The sequence below is a fragment of the Polyodon spathula genome, chromosome 18, assembly GCF_017654505.1.
Source record: "Polyodon spathula isolate WHYD16114869_AA chromosome 18, ASM1765450v1, whole genome shotgun sequence".
NCBI lineage: Eukaryota > Metazoa > Chordata > Actinopteri > Acipenseriformes > Polyodontidae > Polyodon > Polyodon spathula.
The window spans coordinates 7,148,887-7,172,218 of NC_054551.1; the positions used below are offsets into that span (position 1 = coordinate 7,148,887).

The window sequence follows — 23,332 nt, forward strand, 5'->3', positions numbered from 1 at the left end:
GTTGAAAAAAAAGATACTACAGATTACATATAGGCCTACTAAAATACATGCATAAAATACATTATACACATATTATAATACATACCGATAATAAAAACACATTGGTAGCCTGCTGTAGTATCCTTCAATGGTTATACATTCGACTGTGACAACACAATGTTATGATTTTTTCTTTAAATGTGGAAAAGATACATTGCTATACAATTCACACCTAATTTCTATACAATTCACACCCAAGTTCTATACAATTCACACCTAATTTCATAAATAATATCCCTCGTTAAATGCAGATTCAACTTGAATAGGTCTACAGGTCTATCCAAATGCATATGATAAGTAACTGTATGGAATTGCATTCCATTAGAGTATCCCTCCCTCTTAACATGTACATTTTTTACTCGTGCAACTTTTTTTTTTTTTTTTTTAGAGAAATTGATTGTTTCCCGAATAAGTTTGCAAAAAAATGATGTACAATTAATGGCAAATGTACCTCTGTTTGATAACAGCGTAAGAGGTTCGATGTCTTCTCAGAAATAATGAATCTTCTTCAGATAAAGTCAGTCAAAAATAGTTTATTCAGGAATCAAAATGCAAACAGGAACAAAGCAAATCAAATGTGATGCATCAGTGATCTCACACACATCAGTGATCTCACAAACTATTATCATTTAATGGTATTCCCTTGACCAAATCTGGTCTTATTTCCCTAGCATGATGCATGGTGTCAAAGCACATTAAAATGTAACCTTTGCGTTTCTTCTTCACTTTACCAATGTCAGCAGAAACTCATATAACAAGAAGTTACATTTAAGAACAATGCCATGAATTTTGCTCAATTCTCGCAGGCACCAACGTGCTATACCCACGCATCACAAGGTCGAAAAACAAGACTGGTGACTGCAAACTACTGATGTGCACCAGCTATGTACAGCTTAATTTTAAGAGTTCATTAACCCTGAGTTGATTCAGAGCTTACACTAAACACATGAAAATCACACAATCTTTACAGATAGTTGCAATGATTTCTTTACCATTTAAATGAAGCATAATGGAAAGGAAGAAAGGCTGATGAAACAATAAGAGCTTGTGACAATGTGTGCACTGCCCCACACAATGAGCTAGTTTATCAGAAAAAGCCTACATGTTCCAGTAGTGTGTTATTATGGGTTCTGTGACACTTACCTAAAGTTACAGTATGCCACCTTTAACAAAAATGAGAACCAGTTTTAATTGGTTTGATTATGGTTTGTACAAAACAGCTTATTAAGCAGAAACAAAGGTCTTTTCATCCCTCCGAGGTCACAGCTGCAGAGTTATGAAAAGCCAAGTACTCCAACATGGGTGTATTTCAGGCCAGGTGCCAAGCAACAGAGCTTCATTGTCAGGGCGGGGTTCGGAGAGGTATTTCCTAGGGAGGGATGTCAGCATGGTTCTGAAGAAGGTGTTATTGGACCAGACAGGAGCAGCACCTCTAGCAACCAGCGTCTTTCACAGATGGAGGTGTGTTACATAGTTACAGGCTACTAAAAAATGACTATCTATATTAATGTGCATTAACAGACAACAGTCTAATATTTGTCCCCTTTAAAACCTTGACAACATTGCACTATTCAGTCACCTGGTGTCAGTTATCCTCAATTAAAATTCCACTCCAATGAAAGGGTAGTCATAACGTTTGGTACTCATATGTAGAATATTAGCTATTTACCTATTGTATTTTCAATTTCTACATATAATTTTGCATTAAAAAAAAAACAAAACTTTAATAAGGCCCTTTGTAAAAGAATATAAAGGGACACAGATTCTGGCCCCCAATGGGTTCACTTTGACTGTTTGTCCTTGCTCGGGGCATTGGTCTTCACTTCTAGGCCTGACTTGACGCCAGCCAGTAGGCTTCAATCGAGTATTAGTGCTTTTAAAATGTCAGCAGCCATTTAACTTGGCGCACTCACTTGAAAACACACACTCAAGTGAACACACACAGTCAACACACCCAAGTGCAGATTCTGAATGTGGCTGCATGTGAATTGCGTTAAATTGGTCTCTGTTTCAGAATGAATAGAAACGGTACACTTGGCCAGTTATAAAAAGATAGCATTGCAATACTACAGTACTACTAAAGTAGTACCATTCAAAGATTTCTATGTGGTATTGCATTTATTACTTGAGGTTGTATACCTGCCTGAAACCAAGCAATCAATAACTTATTAGCTAGTTAAGTAGTGCATTCAGTAATTGCTTACAGGAAGCAGGTCAGTCATAAATACGGTGTAGTGTTTGGGTTCAGAATATACTATGGACAAACAAAATAATACAATTAGATTTTTAAAAAAGCCACTCAAAACTGCACTAGAAAATGTAATAAAGGGTAACCTGAACCTAATCACTTTTTTCTCTGCTCCCCAGTTTCTGAACTTTCTTCTGGTCCCTTTGTATCTGCGTATAGCCTGCACTGGCTGCTGTGCCTTCCTGTGGGCCACCTCCCTGTGCTTCTCGTGCCACTGTGACGGTGGGGCCATGATCGCCGTGCTCGCGTGGGTGATGTCAACAAAGGAGGTTCTGTCCGTGACACATGCTAAAGAACAGAAATAAAAAACAGACTTCATAACCTCAAACAACCTCAACAAAAACGGAAAAGAAGACACCAGGAATGACCCCAAACAATCCCTGTTTAAACACCAACACAGTGACCACCACCAGTTACCATGCTGTAGGAATCAACTGAACCAAGGAAGTACAGCTGCTATCTGCCTTCTGGTATTTGAAAAATGTAATATTTCAATAAAGATTAAAGTGTTCCTCTTAAGTAGTTCAGGAAATAAAGCAAGTTTTTTTAATGTTCTGTTCCTCTTAATTTTTTTTCTTGTTGTTATTTCTTATCTACTATACCTTCCAGTTGACTTTTCTCTGCAGCGAGGGCCTCATATAACTGTCAGTTTTTTTCCAAATGACATGCAATATATGGCAGACATGAGTTAAAAGGTAGTAAAATTACATCACATTTTGGAAAGAAAAAATAAATGGCCTGGCAGTCGGTTAGCATTCCTTAGCGTTAAGTGGGGTTAGCTCAAAAGCTTGTAAAGAGAAATCAAATAATTACAAACATCATGAAATGTAATGGAGAGGTTTTTTAGTTTTGGAGTCTAATACTGAACACAAGTTTAAATGCTTATGCTTGATATAGACATACAGTGCCGTGAAAAAGTATTTTCCCCCTGTCTGATTTTTTGCATTTTTCATATTAAATTTGGTCAGATCTTTTGTGGGTTGTAGTAGTATATAGAGGGAGTCAAAGAAAAAAAGACACCAAAGTTTGGTGCTTCTTTCATTTGTTTGGTGTACAAGGTAATCAAACATGCAATCTTCAGGTGTTAAAAAGTTGTTCCCCCCTAGTTAACTCAACCCAATTAAAGGGACAATTAGGATCAGCTGTAAGAATACTTTGGTTAACAATCAGGTTCGATATAAATCTGACTAACTTTGGCCCTTACATCAGAGTGAAGTTGTCAACAGACAGGTTCTAGAGGCACATCATGCCGCGATCAGAAGAAACTCCTGAAGACCTCCGGAAGGAAAAAGATGTTGATGCCTATCAGTCTGGAAAGGGTTACAAAGCCATTTCTAAGGCTCTGGGGCTCCACCAAACCACAGTCAGAGCTATATTGTCCAAATGGAGAAAGTTTGGGACAGTAGTGAATCTTTCCAGGAGTGGCCGTCCTGCCAAAATCTCTCCAAGAGCAAGGCGTAAAATCGTGCAGGAAGTCACAAAGAACCCTAGAATAACGTCTAGGGATCTGTAGGCCTCTCTCGCCTCGGCTAAGGTCAGTGTTCATGACTCCACCGTCAGAAAGACGCTGGGCAAAAATGGGATTCATGGCAGAGCAGTGAGGTGGAAACCACTGCTCACTAAGAACAACATGAATGCTCATCTCAAAAGTTTTCCTAAAAGAACCTGGATGATCCTCAAGAGGTCTGGAACAATGTTCTATGGACAGATGAGTCAAAAGTGGACCTTTTTGGCCAACATGGGCCCTGTTATGTTTGGCAAAAACCAAACACTGCATTCCACAGTAAGAACCTCATACCAACGGTCAAGCATGGTGGTGGTAGTGTCATGATTTGGGGATGCTTTGCTGCGTCAGGACCTGGACGAGTTGTCGTCATTGAAGGAACCATGAATTCTGCTCTGTATCAGAGATTCTACACGAGAATGTTAAGCCATCTGTCTGTGAGCTGAAGCTAAAGTGCAGCTGGGTCATGCAGCAAGACAATGATCCGAAACACACAAGCAAGTCTACATCAGAATGGTTGAGAATAAGAAATTTAGTTTTGGAATAGCCTAGTCCAAGTCCAGACCTCAACCCCATTGAAATGTTGCGGCAGGACCTGAAATGAGCAGTTTATGCTCAAAAACATACAAATGTCATTAAGTTGAAACAGTTCAGCATGGAGTGGGCCAAAATTCCTCCACAGCGCTGTGAGAGACTGATCAATAACTACAGGAAGTGTTTGGTTGCAGTTATTGCTGCTAAAGGTGGCGTAACCAATTATTGAGTCTAAGGGGGTGATTACTTTTTCACACGGGGCATTGGGTGTTGCATAACTTTCTTTAATAAATAAATGAAATAAGTATCAAAATTTTGTGCTGTTTGTTCAATCAGAGTCAGTTTCATCTAATATTAGATTTTGGTTGAAGATCTGATAACATTCAGTGTCAGAAATATGCAAAAATCCAGAAAATCAAACAGGAGATAAATACTTTTTCATGACACTGTATCTACTAGGATGATTATGAATAGTTGATGTGGAAGTACTGTACTTTATTTAATTGCATATATTTATACTAGTACTTTATTTAGGTAAATTGAGGTAAGATTCATGATGCACTAATATATTTTAAAATGAAGCCTGCATTTATACAGTACTTGATTGCCATTATGATTTTAGAAAATGTGTAAAAAGAAAAAACAAAGAAAGAAAGAAAGAAAAAAAGGTAAAAAAAACAAATCTGAATGTTAAATTCCAGAATCATACAAGAACCTCCATTATTTGTACATGTTTTGTTTCCTTTTAATGCAGAACAAACTGTTATTTGGACTACGACTATTTTGAATCGTCCCCTCAAAGTATTATTTAATCGGGAACAGGAAATAACTGAAAACTGTCTGTTATCAATATAATTATGTTACATGTTGCTTTCCATATTCTTCTATTTGTATTAATAATACTACCGGTACCTAATATTTTAAAGTGTTAATTGCAAATGTGTGGGTTTGTAATTTTCACGAGATTAGCATCACCTCTTTATTTGAAACATTTGAATGTCATATTTTGTGACTTATGTTTGTGGTTTAAACATTTTAGTCCAATATTAGTCTCTCATATTATACTGTCAATAATACGAAGCATTTCATATATGCTTGATAATGCCCATTTTATTGAAATCAAGAAAAATCTAACATGTTATTCCAATGGTACATGTACCATACTGTAAAATGGTTTAATAACTGTCACATGAATTCTCAGTTCAAGTAATGTTTAAAGCCACTTACTGCAAGACTTTCGTAACTCAAGTTGACAAGATGGCTTCATTTATTCCAGTACACATGCAGACTCTATGCAAAGTCCACTACCAGGATTGAAAATATTGGAGATCTATCTAACCATCAATCAGGGAGCTTGTTCTCTGAGTTCTTTGGGAGAAGGGTCAATTTCTTAATGAGGAATCATCCCTGTTTATGGCAGATTCAATGCTGGGACTCGTGTGGGTAGATTTAAGGTCACAGTATTTTAGACTGAGAAAGACAAGCAATATATTAACACAATTGAAAATGATAGAACATCCGCAGAACATATGCACTGAACTTTCTTCAATCGATGCACCTGATACTTCAGATTAAACAGTATTATCTCATTATTTGGTGGTTTTAATCTAGTTTACCCTGATCACGAACAAAAAGCATTACAAAGCTACTTGCTGTCTTTTGAATAAATGTGATGTATAGTTAGTATGATGAATAAATGGGACCTTTATTTGATATGAATACATATTTCCCCTATCTAATTTACAGCTTGCTTTTGTACTAAATAGCTGAATTAAAATGGCTTCTAAATCTGGTATTTTTTTCCAATTCAGTCACAAAATCCTAATGATGTTTATAGCAGGGAACACTGTTCCATTTCTAGGTTGAATAGCATAGCCAGCAGCATGACAGCTGGAGGCAGGGCAGGCTCACATCCACCCTGACCGACAGATTCCAACACAGGACCATTTGTTAATGGATAGCATTTCTAGTCTTTAGGAATAGCTAGTCAGGGCACTGAGCAGCCCAGGCTGACGGCATCACACTGGCAGATGAACCATCTCTCACTCTGATATATGTTTTATTTAATCACAGCAGCATTGCAAAGTGGCAAATTGAGTTATAATCAAATCCTCAGGGACTTATACGGTTTGAATTCATACATATAAATGTGGCATGAATGTGCCTGATATAATCCAGGGCTCTTAATAGAACGTGAAACAAGCAGTGTGATTGGTCGAGCAAGGTTCCAGTTGTCTGTGTATTGGATGGGTATGGACAGTTGGAGCCTTAGAATATTATCACATATTCTAGCAATTCGCTGCCTCACAGAATTTAAACTATGTATCGGTAGCCATCATGCTTAAACTCACAGATGTACAGATGTACCTATGAAACTGAGTGACCAATTACCTGAAAAAAACTCCGAAGTAGTAAAGCTGACATGCCGATTTGACTTCCAATAATGTATTTTTAGCGGTTTGTAAACGCTAAAGAACACAAAAAGACACCTGTGCGCATTATCCACCACTTTCTGACACAGATCTTGAACAAATTACTGAAAATCCAATACGTCGTTAAATGGATTATAAATGCAATATGGACCGTTAGGGCGACCGTAAACGTTGATTAAACGGACTTCTCGGAGGCTGAAGACACTCAGCTAAGTCTCTCGCCTCACAGGGCACGATATATATATATATATATATATATATATATATATATAGATATATATATATATATATATATATATATATATATATATATATATATGCTGAGGTGTGTGTGTTATATCTAGGTGCTCGACATATGCAGAAAATAAAATATTAAAACAACTTTCAAGCTCTACCCCCTAGGGGGCGCAGTTACAAAACTTCCTGTTAAATTACTCCTCGAGCTAAAATCAAATTTAAAAGGAATCATTAACGCGTCAGTAACAGAATGTCAGGAAAGTGATCTTTCTTAATGAGTCCGAAGAAACTTATCTGGAGACATTTACAGAGTTAAGCCATCTTTAAAAATCTCGAGAGACAATGCATTTGTACATCAAATATGATTAAGGAAAAACAGTAAGATGATGATTTATAAATTGATGCATTTATATAGCATATAGCGATACGGAGTATATGTAGCAAAAACGTATTAAGCAAAACACACTTCCAACGTGAAAAATTGATTTAATTGGGCATTGTTATGAATTCATCACTGGGTACTTTGTATTTATTTTAGTGAGTCGGCTTGCTAGGCTGCAGGACCTGTTCACGGAGATGCCTTTTCTCCCACACAGCACGCCAACAACATAATAAAAACGCAAAACTGCACAGCCTAAAACACGAATGTAAATTATCTCAAATCAATTGCAAGCACGGCTTTAATAATTCAGCACTGCTCGGGAGGTGAATATAGAAAAACGGTCAATTTTTCTGCAGGGAATACAGTCATGTCAAGCAAACAAACAATGACGTTGGAGACGTCTTTTCATTTAAATAATCCAGACACACGCGTCGGTAACAACATGTTCCAATGTTGTCATTAGAATGTGTTCTTTCTCTCTCGTTGCTGACGTCTGGTACCCAACCCTCTTGCCTGCTGGCCTCAGTGCGCACGCTCCCTGCATCCTTTGATGGTGTAGAGCGCTGCGACGCCAGCACAGCCTCCTATAAAATTCCAGGCGGTCTGGAAACAGCAAGATGCTGAGAGTGTCTCGGGTCGGTGCAGCAGCGAAATGGGAGGAACGTAATTGAGTCAGAAAAGTACAAAGACAGACAGGCACAAATAATAAAATAAACCGAAAAATAGTAGTAACAGGAAAACATTACTTTGCAGAGTGAAATCGAATCAATGCAACCCGCTATGGAGTTAAAAAAATCAATTTCTGAGACGGAGCGAGCGCTTAAGAGCTACGGAGCGCTGCTGGAGACGGAGTGGAAATCGAACAAAGGCGAGTTTTTTTTTTTTTGTAGTTTTACTGGAGCTGCTGGGGATACGTATAAACCCAAAGTAGCCTTGTAGTCAGCAGTGCACTTGTCTTTAGCTGCGCAGTAGATCGCAAGACAATGCGTTGCTATAAACGAGGTCAGAAAGCATGTTCCTTTGTAATGCATTTGCTCTGCTCTGCGTGCAATTGTAATTCATTATCTTTTATGCCTCTTCTTAATCTAGATAGAGAATAGAAAATAACCGATATGCTTGCACGTGGTGTGACAATGTCCTCAAGAGTCTTGTCTATTTTCTAGAGTATAAGCATATGGATCCATACACATGCATAGTGTACAGAATGATTGGCTTTGAATCCAGGTTCTGCCCGTCACCATTTTCTTGTTAATAATTTTGATGCATAATAATTACATTTTGGTTAGGGTTCTTTTTATATGAATTTCATTAAAGTGTTCTCTTTTCTTGGTAAGGCTTCCTCAAATTCCACCTATTTCCTCTCGATGTAAAGTCTCTGATTGGTTTCACAATACAATACTTTCCTTTTTTTACTGGCTCTGGCTATTTGTAGGGTGGCAGGTTTGAATCAATACCCTTTTCTGTCTGTCAGAAGACCTCATCTGTCTATTATTGACAGGTCATGGAAACAGGGCCTTCTCATCGGCCACTGCACTTGCATTTCCCACTTTTCTTACAACACATTTTTACACAGTATTCAATAGGAATGAACACGTACATTCATGACTGAACATGACATTGGCAGAGAGGGAGAGCAGAGAAGCGCTCAAGGATGAATTCTGTGCAGCTGAGTATGAATAGAAATACTTGGTACTATTTATAGCAGTGCTTAAATGTTCAATCCCAATCCCAAGGCTTGGTGTAATTTAACAAGGCTAGTAATTGGACTGAGCATCCAACACTATAAGGCAGAAATTCTCCCTTTGCACTCTCTGACACAAGTGAAAGGTCATTACATGGATGTCACTGGGTGAGAAAGCCTGAATGCTGCTGTAGAGGACACAACCAAAGTAAAATGCTTGCTCTATAAAAACAAAAACGCAGAATGCATCCCATATACAAACGGTTAATCTGAGCGGAGATGTAGCAAGAGTAAACAAGCTTGTCTCCTTGGTTACAGCTGGCAACTGCCTTTGGGAAATGTAAACAAATACTGGACTCTCAACAACGCCTGCTTTCTGGTCTAGACTATGAAAAGTAGTAGATTTGAGAGTAAAATTGAGAATGATTGTGGAAAACTGTTGCGGGGCAGCTGATACAAGCAACAGTGCAGTAGAACCATGGTGTAGGTACCTTTACTGTACTTTCACTGCAGGTTATTTAGACTAGTGATTCATTTCTGAACCATAGTGAGACAGTGTGCCCTTATATGCAATTCACTAATGGCACTACAATGATAATGAAATGGTTTTGTACTAAGGGCCAATAGCAGGGCTGATGCAATATAATGTTGTTGTCTGCTAATGGTACTGCAATTAGAGCAAATTAAAATTGCTTCACATTCTCTCTGTTAATTCCATGAACATAAATTTGTTTCCCACCAGCTAAAAAGTGAATTGTATTGTGGTTCAGGTTATTAGAGCTAAGGTCTGTTAGCAGAGTTCCCAATATACTATAACTCAGCTTAAGAATTAACTACCATTAACCACCAGTTTAAGAGTACAATTTAAATGCAGATGATACTTATTATATGAGACATACTGCCGAGGGAGAAAAAAAAACATTCCAATGTGAATTCAAGGAAGCTTTTCACACCTGCATAATATCCACTTCTCAAAATCAATTTAATGCCACCACCAGAATGGCTAGGAGCAGCAAGAACAGCTGCAGCTGTGCTCTGATGGAAAATCAATCTTGCATTTTCTGTGCTTTTTTAACATAAAAATAAATTGACTTGACCAGTTCACAGGTATGCTGTAGAGCATTGAAACTTGCTGGAACAACAGCAGCTAATGTGGAAAAGGATGGTGGGGTTGGCTGATTGTATTTTTATAGGGGTCTCTCAGCTTGTCTTGCAGCCCTCTTGCCCACTCAAGAAAAGTGAGGTCTATTTTATTGATCTAAATTCTGCCACCCTAAAATTTCAAAACCTGCTTTTTCGCTGACACTTTGTCACTGTGTTTATGTTGTGTTGTATTTAGTCATGTTGTTGAGTGGGTCAGTAGATGAGCCATAAGTGAAGTGTATTAATAAACACAGTGGGATTTACATAAGGAAGCACTACCATGCTCTGTGTACAGTCCTAACAGACCTCCAGGGCACAGTGCCTCACAGCATTGGAAATGAAATATTCATTAAGCATGCCTGTTTCGCAATTAAGGGCAAAATGTTTGGGAAAAAAAGCAGTTTGAGTGAATAAGCATGGTTTTAAATGGCAGACGGGATGGAGAGATTTGATAGTTATGTAGATAGAAAACCCAGAGCAAGATAAATAGAAGTATGGGATCCCTTCGAGGCTCATTTCATTAGTTTTTACTGTTTAATTAACTGTTTTCTTTGATTCAATACATTTATGCAGGGAATCCCACTGAGCTAGCCTTTCTGAAAGGGAACGGTTACCAAACTGCTATCGTCAAGTTGTCTTCGTGGAAAACATATTAGAGTGAAATTTGGATTTAGAAAAACCACCTCCTTGTTCCTCATCTCTAACCAGTAAAGCTTCTGTCTGATTATATTCTTGTACATTAACAGTATAAAACGTGTCCTGTTCCTAATCGTTCAGCTGGGCTGGGCCACACTTCCTTCCAGTCCCTCAGCTCTAAACAGCCACTGGACAATCCCAGTCCCTCAGATCTAACCACTAAACCACACTTCTACCCAGTCCCTCAGCTGTAATCGCTAGACCACACTGCCTTCAAGTCCCTTATATAATAGGTTGAATTCTGTTGCAATTAAGTTGCAGATAAAAATAAGACAGGTCCCTAAAGCTGAGAGATTGGGGATGGGGTATTTAAAAATGGCTTTTCATACTTTTAACAGTTAAATGAAAAAGCTTGCAATGCCATGTTGCAACACTGCCTGTATTATGCCTCCCCAGTTTAACAAACCTCAGTAAAGTCTAAACCATGAATTCACCCTTCAATGTAATATCAAGAACCTTATACTGGGGATCTGAGAGCCAGAAAATTCTGTAAAAATTCAAAGTAATAAAAATGCAGAAGCTTGATTTACAAGCTGTATACGATAAAATATAGGCTACAATTAAATTGTGAAATGAAATACTGTATTATACAGTAGCAACAATTATATCTGTTTTTGCATTATTACTGATTATGTAAATAAAGTGGTCCGTGTGGAACTGCTTGGATGTCTAGGTTTTATCTCAGGGTGAATGAAAGTTACTGAATTCAGACCTTAGAAATACAGCTGTACATGCAAAACACAAGGAGCACAGCTTTTCTTCATGGCATCAGACAGGGCTCTGAGTTGTTTGCTTAAATATTTATGATGCTCCAGCTCCAAGATTCTCCTTCCACTGTTGTGAAGATTGTGAGGTTAGAGCCAGCATAGCTACAGATCTGCAAAGGTGCACTGAACCTCATGGCTTTAAAAACAGTTTTTAAATAGAGGATGTCAATCCTGCTATTTCCTATAAATTGCTGAAATGTTTTTAGTATAACACAAATTAAAAAGAAAAAAGTACACTTTGTGACTCGCAGCAAAGATTTCGATTCATAACTAAAACAATTAGCTGTGTACAAATAAGAAATGACTTTTCATTGTTTGAGCTGTATGAAGATACGATAATGTAATATTGTATAAAAACAACAATCTGTAGAGAGCAATAAACATGGTTTACTGTCGGTAGCAATACAGGTTCCATCGCAACGCATTAAAGTAGATACTTTAAATACTTTTTAATTACTGTTATATTGTATTTTCACAGTACTGGTGCATATAATCATTTATTTATGGTAGAAGATAGAATACAGTACTTTCACCTGGGACACAGTTACTGCATTTCAACAGCAAGAAAGGTGTATTAAACTGATCTATGTAATGTACATTATATATTTGAAATATAAGCCTCCATCCAGTTATATTATTGTACAGTGCAATACAATTCACATTTCTATAGTGCCATTCATCACATGGATCCCAAAGCGATACACACACACAAAAACAACAATTAAAAGAACCATTAACTTAAAAACTGATAATACAACATTTAATACAAATTAAGAGACAAGAAATGTGGTTTTAATTGTAAAATTTGAGATAAAAAGCTAGTTTAAAAAAAAAAAAAAACAGAGCAGTTAAACAGTTGAATAAAAAAGTGAAAAAAATTGAATTAAAAGAAAATGCAGTAATGATTGTAAATTGGAAAACTAAGATAAAAACTATTTTATAAAAAATGTTTTCAACCTTGTTTTAAAAACAAGCTTCCCAGCTTCCCTGACAGAAGGAGGCAGAGCATTCCAGAATTAAGAAGCTTTACTAAATTAAGATGTCTTTAACAGAATTTGCATTAATGCCATTTGATTCTCTTCCCTAGGGGTGCAGGTGAAACAAACATTTGAACTGGTTTGTCAGGTAGCAGACAGGTTAATGTGGGTTGATCTGACAAAACACTTTAGAGGATAAGACGTTTAGAAGGGGATGGCATGACAGTAGCAAGCATGTGAAATACTGTCTATGGCAACGGTGGGGTATTTTTTACTATTTGTACTTTACAAGGGGTCCTAAATAGCCACACAAACAGCTGCAAGCAAACACATCACAGAAGTTGAAAAGATGATTATTTGTGTTTAAAGTCCAGGTGGTTGAATTATTCATACTACTGAAATAATCCTTCCAATCAGAGTGTATAGGAGATACTTGGTTATGAGGAAAATAGACGTTTAGTCCCCCTTTTATTTGACATATAATAGGGCCTACTATATACAACGTTTGATCACTCAGTGGTACTATGTGCTATGTAAGTAGCCTATTAAATAGGCTACTTACATAGCACATAATGCCACCGTGTGTTAAAACATTGTAATTGCAGCAGAGATCCTAAGAGGACATTTTATAATAATAATATAGTAAGCAAGGTTCTAAAAGCTCAGGTTTAATTCTGTTCTGTGTCACGGTTAACGTTTTCATTTAGTCAGCTTTTTTTTTTTATGTTTTTTTGTTTTGTTGTAAGTAGTTTTAATTCAGGAATAAACAAAACTCAAGAAACTGGTTAACTTGTCTGTCCTTGTTGTTCGGACTGGAGCTGCCACTCATGTGTCTATATCAAAACATGCACTGCAGTCTTCAGCTCTAGTTACTAGGCAGTACTACTATTGGAGAGTTAATTAGTCCGTCTCTGGCAGCTGCAGGATTAGCATGGAGTGTGAAGCCTGATTGCAGATCTCAGAGCTGTCACACAGGCAAGCACCCCAACAGCATTCAGCCAGTAAAACAAACACTACAGCTACTGCTGACAGGGTCACTGGCTACTGAGTTTCCCTGTCCAGGAGCTGCATGCTCAAAACCATCTTTGAAGGTCATGAATTAATCTCTCTTCTGCCCAAAGCTACTTGGGTTTCAGCTAAACTGAGAAGAATGAAGGAAAGTGGGATTGCATTCATCAATTATAATGGCTTTAATGGAATGGAATTATAGCCCAAAATAAATCTCATGAAATCAATGTATGTAGAAGGGATTTCAGCAGCAATATTGTTGGTTACCCAGCAGAAGACTGAACCCCTTCTTCCTCTGTCCCCTGTAGACCAGCAGGACGTGGTGTCGATGGCAGAGACCTCCATGTCTCCAGATGAGATGGAGGTGGAGATGGTGCGAATCCAGCGTCTCCGAGAGGTCCTGGTGCGCAGGGAGTCCGAGCTACGATTCATGTCAGTATCGCTGCCCTCCTTAGTCATGTGACTATTATTATATAGCATTATTTATAATGTGGACAAAGACCAGAATGTGATCAGTTTCATACAACATTATATTCAACGCTGGACCCTAAGCCCCCTATGGTGTTAGCCTATATATACACACACTTTAGGAAATACATTAGAGTCACATGGACATGGTTAAACACTCTGAATTTAAAACAGTTCTACTAAAAGTGAGGTTTCATTGTGCTTCGATTCCTTTTATTAGACTACGAACATCATGAAATATGTCCATCCCAACGCAGACCCACTGACTATTGCATTCAGGTATAGCTTTTAATTTTCCAGTGAATACTGATTTACTTAAAAACAAGGATTCACGTATGTTGGTTTATTGATGAAGGCTTACTTGAATTTTCCATCTGAGGTAGAATACTTGAGACCTCCCAGCCTGGTTTAGTGCTTGTGACTTCATGGAAGACTCCAAAACAAGGGGAGTTTAGTGACTTCAGTCTTTAGCTACACCTCTAGAAATAATTCCATAAGTGTCTAGGCAGTATTGCAAAGAAGGTCAGAGTGAGTCAGTAATCAATTCTCTGTCTGCAGGGAATAGTCCCCATTTCTATAAACAACACAGCCAGGGAAGACACTTGTACAAAGCTTGTGTGACACTGCAAGGCAGCAGTTACAGAGCTGAAAGACTCTCAGGCCTCAGAGGAAAGCAATCAACCAGCAGACAACCCAGCAATGGCTCCACCAAAAAATAATTAGGATGGTATTAGAATAACTGTATTCTACAGAGTAAAATCAACCCTAGCAGAATTAGCAGACTACAGTGTGCCGCTTACAAAAGTACACTTGTCCTTGTGCTACCCTTGCTAGCGAGTAAGAACCCCTGCGTTACCACTGAAGATCCTTTGGTAAAGGTAGGCAGAGATATGGGTGCACAGAGTGTGGCTGGCAAGACCTCAGGGGCTGAGCTCAGCACAATTTAAACCAATTGCTTTCTGCCCAGGGTTGACTATGGCTTTGAAGATTCATTTAAGCAAGGGAATGGAAGTCGACAGGACCCGTCAAACCTTTCTCACATAACATGAGAGGGAGGGACTTAGAGAGAGGGAGAGATGCCAATTCTATAACAGTCTAGCTGAAACTACAGAAACAAAATAGTTAATCTGCAGTCTATGTATTGCCAGGTATCTATTGTATTGTATTATAGGTTTAGACTGTGTAAATTGAAAATTGTGTGATCTCAATTAAACTGCAGTCTTAACTACACTGCAGTCTTTTTTTTTTTTTTTTTGACAAATTATCCAGTTCATTTGAACTGCAATCATTTCACTTAGGAGATGGTCGCCTGTCATCGCCTCCGTTAAATTATTTGTGGCTCCTAACATAACCCCTGGGTTAACAAATTTCAGCTTGTTGGCCCAAACCGAATTGTGTGGCACTGGGATTAAGAGGCCACCCCATAATTTGTTTAAAGATTAAAGATGAGTGTCTGTGTATCTATGATATGCTGTTTGATGGTTTAAATTGTTATTGTACAATTGGGGATATCCAGCACTGCTGTGTGCTCATCTCCTCTCTCAGGAGAGCTGTCATCACATGCTAGAATTGTTTTTCTTAATCAAATTTGTTGACATCAGGAAGTGCACAATGAGGGAGTCATTGGCCCCCTTATTTATCACCTTGTAATTCAATTCGGAGCTCAGTGGCAAGGAGATTGAGGGATACAGAGTTGTGTTATTACCAAGGTTAGAGAGTGATCCAGGAAATACTGCGAGTGCTGCACTGTTATAAATCAACTCGCATACAATGCGTGTGTGTGTAGATGGACTACTGTATAATGTAACACCGTATAATGAACTGTAGGCCACTGATTTTATAGTTGAAACCTATTGCACCAGAGTAGATTGTAATTAGGGCTTCTGATTTTCAGTTTTAACTGATAAACCCCCCCCCCCCAAGATTTTAAACAAGACTGCAATCAGGATGGAGGACTGCTAGCAGGATTTAAAACTGTATTACAGTTAAGATACGGAGGATTTAAAACAGAATTGTGGTGAAATGTACAAAAATGCCTATACACAAAAACCCCAGAAGAATGTGCCGGTGACCATAGGGATTTCATTGTGGAAGATAGCAAAGGAAAGAATGTACAATTTAAGTGTGCAAGTACTGTCGAGTTACTACTATATATATTGACAAAAAAAAAAAAAAAAAGCGCTCAAGCATTTTGGAAAGTATCCGGAAACACTAATTTCATACAGTATATCAAATACAAAAGCCCTGAAAAAAACCACAACAATTTACATAAAACTCAAAAATGGCTAAAAATAAGCACCGAAAAATACAATTAATAAAACCTGAAAAACAGAAGCCCTAATTATAATACCAAAACATTATCCGTTTACTTTGTTATTAACCTGGGCCAACAAGTTAAAATTCCAAACTATAGCTATGCATGTTGTCCAGCCATGACTTATCTATGATTTCTACAGTTATTTCTGAATGTATAGTAAATCTCTAACCTGGTTCTCCTGTGCCTGGTTTAGGATGGACGATATCCACTTATGTAAAGACATCATGAATCTGAAACAAGAACTTCGGAAGATTGTGGCAGTTCCAGGTTATTAATATATATCTATTTTGTTAAACTTTTATTAAAAATAAATGCTGATTGTTCTTTTCTTCAGGACCTTGTCCACCGTCTTCTTGTGTAAATGAAGTGTTCAAACAGATGTATTCAAAACAGGGTGGGGCCTGCATATTTGTTACTTTATAAAATAAACAAACCAAAAACCTAGTTCCACTTTGGAACCCTTAACTAAACTTTATCAGGTTCTATCTAACCGAAAACCGGACTGTTAATCAGTTGAATAAAACATCCATCCATCCATCGACCAAACATTTTGACCTGCTTATATGCCACTTCATTGAATTAGAGCCAGGTGATTCTGATCCTGGCTCAAATAAAACAATTACATTGTTCTGTGTAAAGCAGCCTCAAAACACCTTCCCCAGTGTGCAGAGCCTCTGCCCTGTCACATTTAAATAAATGAAGGAAACATATCCCACCAGTGCTTCTTCTTTCACTGGTAATACTACAGTACAAGTGAGATGGCTTACTCCAAGTGGAATGAAATGGGCAACAACCCCCCCACAAACCATATACTGTGCTCATGTAAAATGAACAAACACATGGCACTGACTAGATTGAAACACGACAGCATACCTATAGTAATAGAACAATAAGTATAACCATAGCTCTGTAGCTTAAGATTCAAACACATTTGTATGAATGGAAAATTGCAAACCACCAAAGAAGGAAGATGCTGAACATTGTGCTCACAAACGGTTCTAGATCTATTAACAGTCAGACATTGGGTTATTGGGGTGTTGGGGGGAGAGGAACAGTTTGGTATATAAATCTGAAACCCTATCTGTTTCCCCACCATTATAAAGCCATAAATCGATCAATCAGGAAATTCCTGGCAGCAAAAACCTGCATTCTCAAAAGGGGTTATTTTATATAGATATCTTCAAAACAGAAATGAGTGTTGTATTGGATTTTACCAGAACCTCCACCCAAACCACGCTAGAACTTATCAGCAATTGAAATGAAATAGGGGTCTAGTCTTGTTAAAAATAAGCAGCTTTAATTTTTGCAAATGTGATACTCCAGGTTTGATACGCTTCACAGTGGAGTCGCAAGTCAGATTTTTTGAAATTCCAGTGTCTATTGATCAGCAACCCTCCTACCCACTCAATCCCTTTCAGAGAAAGAGAAAACCAAGAAGCACAAGCAGAAGGAGGAGGAATTGATCCTGAAAATCCATAAACTAGTTCAGAAACGAGATTTCCTGGTGGACGACGCAGAGGTGGAGAGATTAAGGTAAGGGCCTGTAGTCAGACAGATTTCTATATGAGGTTTTATTTACTGTGCTGCAGAGTTTAAGAGACACAGTGACATCACTGCTTGATAGCTGAGATAGAGACGTTTTACTATTGTGTATGAAGGTGCTCTTTTTTTGTGTGTGAAGCGCTTTGGGATCCTAGCGATGAAAGGTGCTATAGAAATGTGCATTGTTTTGTATTTTATTGTATTGAAAGTGTTAGAAAAGAGTTTCAGTGCTCATTATTAAAGTGCATGTATATTGCGATGTATTAAGTGACATGCAACCTGACACACGCTACACTGACTCTGCATGCAGGGAGCAGGAAGAAGACAAAGAGATGGCCGACTTCCTTCATCTAAAACTGATGCCTCTGGAGAAAATGACCAAAGTGACTGACAGTGAGTGCTTCAGTTTATACACAACACATTTTCACACAGGATTGAGTATCCAAACTCAAGACTTTTCGGAGTCTGTTGTCACAGCAGTGACCACACTAGTATTTGTTCAAACCATTAAGCTGCCTTTCTGTATTGACCATTAAACAACATAACCTTTGTAATTTGAAAACATTTTAAACAATGCATTCCACAAACTCCAATATGCTTATTTCAACCATTCTTTAAAATTCCTTTAACAGAGGGTACTGAGATATCAGTACAATGCAATATTCAATCTTCAATACTCTTTTCCTTCCAACCTGACAGGTTCCCCTAAAAAGAAGGTGACCCCCGAGCCTCCGCCCAACAAGCCCTCCATCGCCAAGTCAGGGGCAGCCATAATCAAGGACTGCTGTGGAGCCACACAGTGCGCCATCATGTAACCATGGCATTCTGAGGCCCACCCTGCTGTCTGGAGCCAGCTTTTGCAGATAGAAAATTAAAGAAAGAGATTAAAGCAATGGAAAGGGAATAGATGCCTTTAGCCCCAACCTCACGTTCATATGAGAGATTTGTTTTCTTGGTGACCCCAGTTTTTTTTTTGCCCCAGCATTAAGCCAAATTTGTGAGAACACTCAAAATAATCTGCTCAAGTGAAGTCTGAAGTACTGCATGCAGTCACTGAATGTGAAGTCAGAAAAGGAATCATTAAATTAAACAAGCAAGGTGCTACATGGGGCTTGTAACACCCTTTAAAAAAGAAAGTCAGTTAATATAACAAAAAAATACAAATGAAAAACAGTATGGAATGATGAAGCCTTTGTTGTCAAGGAGCAAGGGAACAGGAATAGAATGTCATTGCCTTTGTGAATATTCCAAAAAAAAAAAAAAAAAAAAAAAGCAAGACCAAGACTAAGTGAGCACAAATGTCTGTCTTCTGAATCATCTCTGGAACACAAGTCCTCCATTAGGTTAAACATGGAAAGCCTTGAACACTCAACTGTGGGCACAATTTGCATCTAGTCGAATTGAGTTTATATTTACAAACAGATATTTATTGAAGTATTATTATTAGGTGTTAGGTTATCTATTTTGATGATATGTATACAGGAAATCCCCATTTGAGCATCCAAGCTTGTTTTCCAGAGGCAACGTCACCATTGCTGGTGAAAGACAGTTGTAGCACGTTTGCCTGTGCGGCATGCATGCTTGTTTTAAACATATATAAAAAAAAAATTAAAAATCCTTAAGAAAAGCCACCATATAGTCAGGACCCTGAGGCGGACAGCCCAACTCTTCAACAACTAACCTGTGACCTTTAACATGCAAGAAGGCGATCTTTGGTTTGTGTGTCATTTGAAGTAACGTGTAGCCTCTAAGATCGTGTAACATGAAAACTGATTAATGGATGGATCACAATTTAATTCCTTTGAAATAGTGAATTTAGAATCCTAATATTGGCAAAGCATGGCCTTCCATACATTACAACAACTATACAGAACCCAAAGGAAATACAGTAGGATTGGGTGGTACCACAGGTGTAACTTTCAAATCAAACTTATGCCAGTGCAAAGTCTAAATCCAAACTACTCTTCATATTTTTTAGACACTACATTGTGTTCTGGTCGTGTTAACAGACTAGAAGTCACCTCTGGTGTGCTACAATTTCCAGTAGTGATTTCAGTGCAAAATAGACCCATCATGCAGTCCTTTTAGTCATGTATACAAACCTTATTTGTGACAAGATTATTTTTGCAGAATGGTTCATCAGTCTTCCTGCAAACAATAAGCAAATTATTTAATAATGGAAACCATTTCTACAAAAGTTTAGAAATAGAAGACTGTGCCCAAACTAACTGCGGTCTACGTATCAGGTGGCTTTGTGTTGCTAATCTTCTTTGATATACTCGTCCAATGCCCTAGAATCTATTTTTGATGCCCGACGTCTCTACAAAACTCGACAGCACACCCCAAAACACGAAGGTTAAAACTGTAGATGACAACTAGTTTAACCTCTACCAATGTTTTTTTTTCCCCCTTCTGTTACAAACCTGAACCCAGCTGACACAGTCTGTGATGTCTGCAATGAAATGTGCCCAGGAGCAGCGAGACCTCAGTCTAGAGGCAGGGATCCCTCGGTTGTCCATTAATCACAAGTACCTTCGCTGTTACCTGTAGCAGACGTGGAACTGATTTGTTACTTAAAAAAAAAAAAAAAAAAAAAAAAACAATTAAAAATTTATAACAAAAATTTGAGAAATTTCAGAGTATTATTCTGCACAGCTTCAGCAGTTTTTTTTTTTTTTTTTTTTATTTTTTTAAAGTTTTATTCTTCTTGCACTGGGTGAAATGTTTAGTGAAGTGTTTAAGAACCTGTAGGAAGTATTAAGTACATTTACAATACTCAAATCATGGATGTGTGTAATAGTTTTAATTAATTCACACTCTTAATTATCAATTCCTTCCATCCAAGCTCAAGATTCAGAAAATGAAACCCAGTCAAACAAGAATGACACAACACTTATGTAGTCCATACATTTTATCAAAGCAAGTGACATAATATGGTACAAAAGTAAGAAAGACAATTAGTCAAAATCATCAGTGCATTAAGTTTAGCAATGGATAATATTCAATTAATCTTTCCGCTTCAATGTAACAGGTCAATTATAACTAAAACCAAGCATTCATCAATCATCTATATTTGTCTTTCTATAATAGCAATGTTCTTAAATTAATAAGCAAATAACAGTACAAAATCGTAATTCTGTAGCATTCCGTTTTTAATTATATATCCCTAAACTTGAATTCACGGTACCTAAATTTAACACCCCTTGCATTTGATCTTATTCATTCGAACACCAATTACTCAACAACTAGATCACGTCAGTTATTTTCACTGTCAGAAATTGTTCTATTAAATATGACACTGGCCCCTGGTTTATATAGTACAGTGACTTATGGCCACACCCTGTTATACTGTATAGCTCTTAATCTTTTTTGCAATTATACATTTATCACATTCCCACAAAGTCAATTTTTGTCTTGCAGAGTCAATGCAGGGTATCAATAGATTGTCATACGTTATCCCAGTTCCATCAAGAAGGCCAACTTGCAATAGTTTGCCTGTATTCCTGGTCAGACAAACTCAGTCTCGCTCAGTGTCTGGAGGGAATCTCTTGTAAATTTGACTGGTGCCAGCAGGCCAAATCAATTCATTATTTATTGTTCAACATTCACTGACCTTTCCTCTTCCTTCAATGGCAAGTTGAATTTCTCTCTACGTCCTTTTGTATTATTTAGGTTTCTCACAATTTTAACCAAATTCCGGGGTGTTATGGTTGAATATTTTGGGAGCTCTTGGCTAGGCTGTTCGTGATCTCTCCCCTCTTCTGACTAGTTGCTAGATGTAGAAAGCATGCTCCTTTTTCTCTGACTGACTTTACAAACTCACTGAAACAAATACAGCTTCTAGAATTATTGTCATGCAACATTCGACCTTGACAACCAGGTGCAGTCACTTATTTATTCCAGGGTCCTCCAAAGCAATGTGGGAGAGGTTGTGTCTCCTAATGCTTATCCATGTTACTATGGTGACAAGGCCATTTCATTAATTTATCAGCAAGTCGCTATGGCGACTGGGGCCCCATTCCTTTCCAAACTGCAAATGTTACAAATTTCTCAAACTCCCTTGTACTTTTCTAGGAGCGCCACAATTATACCATTGTTTAACCTATAAGCTACTCTTATGTCACTACCAATTTAATTTATATTGCAAGCCTTACCCCATCCTAATATGAGTAATCTGTAACTGCAATGTTAGTTGTGGGACGGACGGACGGACGAACGACAATACTGTTCGAGGGAGCACCCACTGCTAGCAAACTTAAAAAAGCAGTGTGCATAGCAATACCATCTCTGCAGCTAAGTACATTTAATTCTGAAAGGTTTCTTGTTTGCCCAAAAAAGGTTCTCATACCCAACTGACTGCTAAGCAAAAGGTACAAAGAATCGGAGACTAAAATATTATTTTGCACAGATTTCATGTTTTCAGAATTCATTAAATTCTCCCGGTTTCTCTCTATAGGCTAGTTCCAGACAGTTCAAAATGTATCATTTTGTTCTCATTTAAAAAAAAAAACACACATGTAAAAACAACCAACAAATAAAACAAGGAAAGAAATGACAAACTTTCCTTTTCACATGTGCCATGGCTAATACAATCCATTGTAAAAGCCAGACTCTAGTCAGAAAGCCTATAGGGGCCTCCTGTCAACCAGCTATCTGATCCTAGGTGGGAGACCACAACAGCTGGACCACTGATGTTTCCAGGACCTTTTTCACTTAAATGCAAATGACAAGGCTTTCAAAATTGCACAACACTGGACTTGATGACCATCAGAATAAAAACAGACTTTTATTATGATAAAAAAGGCAGCTAGTAAACTCCCCTTGAACTCAAAGTTTTTTTCTATTTTATTAAAAAGAAACAAATAAAACCAACAAGGTTAAGTAAACAATCTTGACATTTCCAGATACCCAGAAGTGGTCATGCTGACTGGAAACTAGTTTATCTACTGTCCCCTACCCCATTTCCTTTCTTCAAAGCTAGTTGTGATTTATGCATCTTGCCTTGCAAAACGGCAGTCCACAACTACACAATACAATACTCGCAACGCAAATCAAATGCTTAGTTCCTACGCTAACAAAGCATAAAGCACCGTTACACACTAGTGTCTGTTTGAGCTGCTTTGGTAAAGGCTTAGACATGTCCTCTTTCTTCACACTATCTATTTCTTTCCTAAAAAACACAATCCCCATCAAGGGAAAATGACAAACTTATATAGTACATAACACAGCAAAGACAGTCCATGGTCTTAAGAATGCATATAACACTGTCCTAAAGCAGTCACTTACAGAATGATTACAAAACACAGAAACTTTAACTTGAGCAGAATTTGTGTTAAAATGTGTGTGTATATATATAT

At 37.8% G+C, this 23,332-nt stretch overlaps 1 protein-coding gene across 1 annotated transcript; it reads left to right on the forward strand.

Annotated features, from left to right (window-relative positions):
• The first annotated feature begins 7,903 nt into the window (after positions 1-7,903).
• LOC121330607 (bMERB domain-containing protein 1-like) lies at positions 7,904-20,539 on the forward strand. Its single transcript, XM_041277244.1, has 6 exons — positions 7,904-8,244; positions 13,957-14,080; positions 16,627-16,700; positions 17,852-17,966; positions 18,286-18,368; positions 18,675-20,539. Exons 1-6 carry the CDS (start codon positions 8,145-8,147, stop codon positions 18,788-18,790), a joined length of 612 nt encoding a protein of 203 aa, XP_041133178.1. The 5' UTR covers positions 7,904-8,144; the 3' UTR covers positions 18,791-20,539.
• The last annotated feature ends 2,793 nt before the right edge of the window (positions 20,540-23,332 follow it).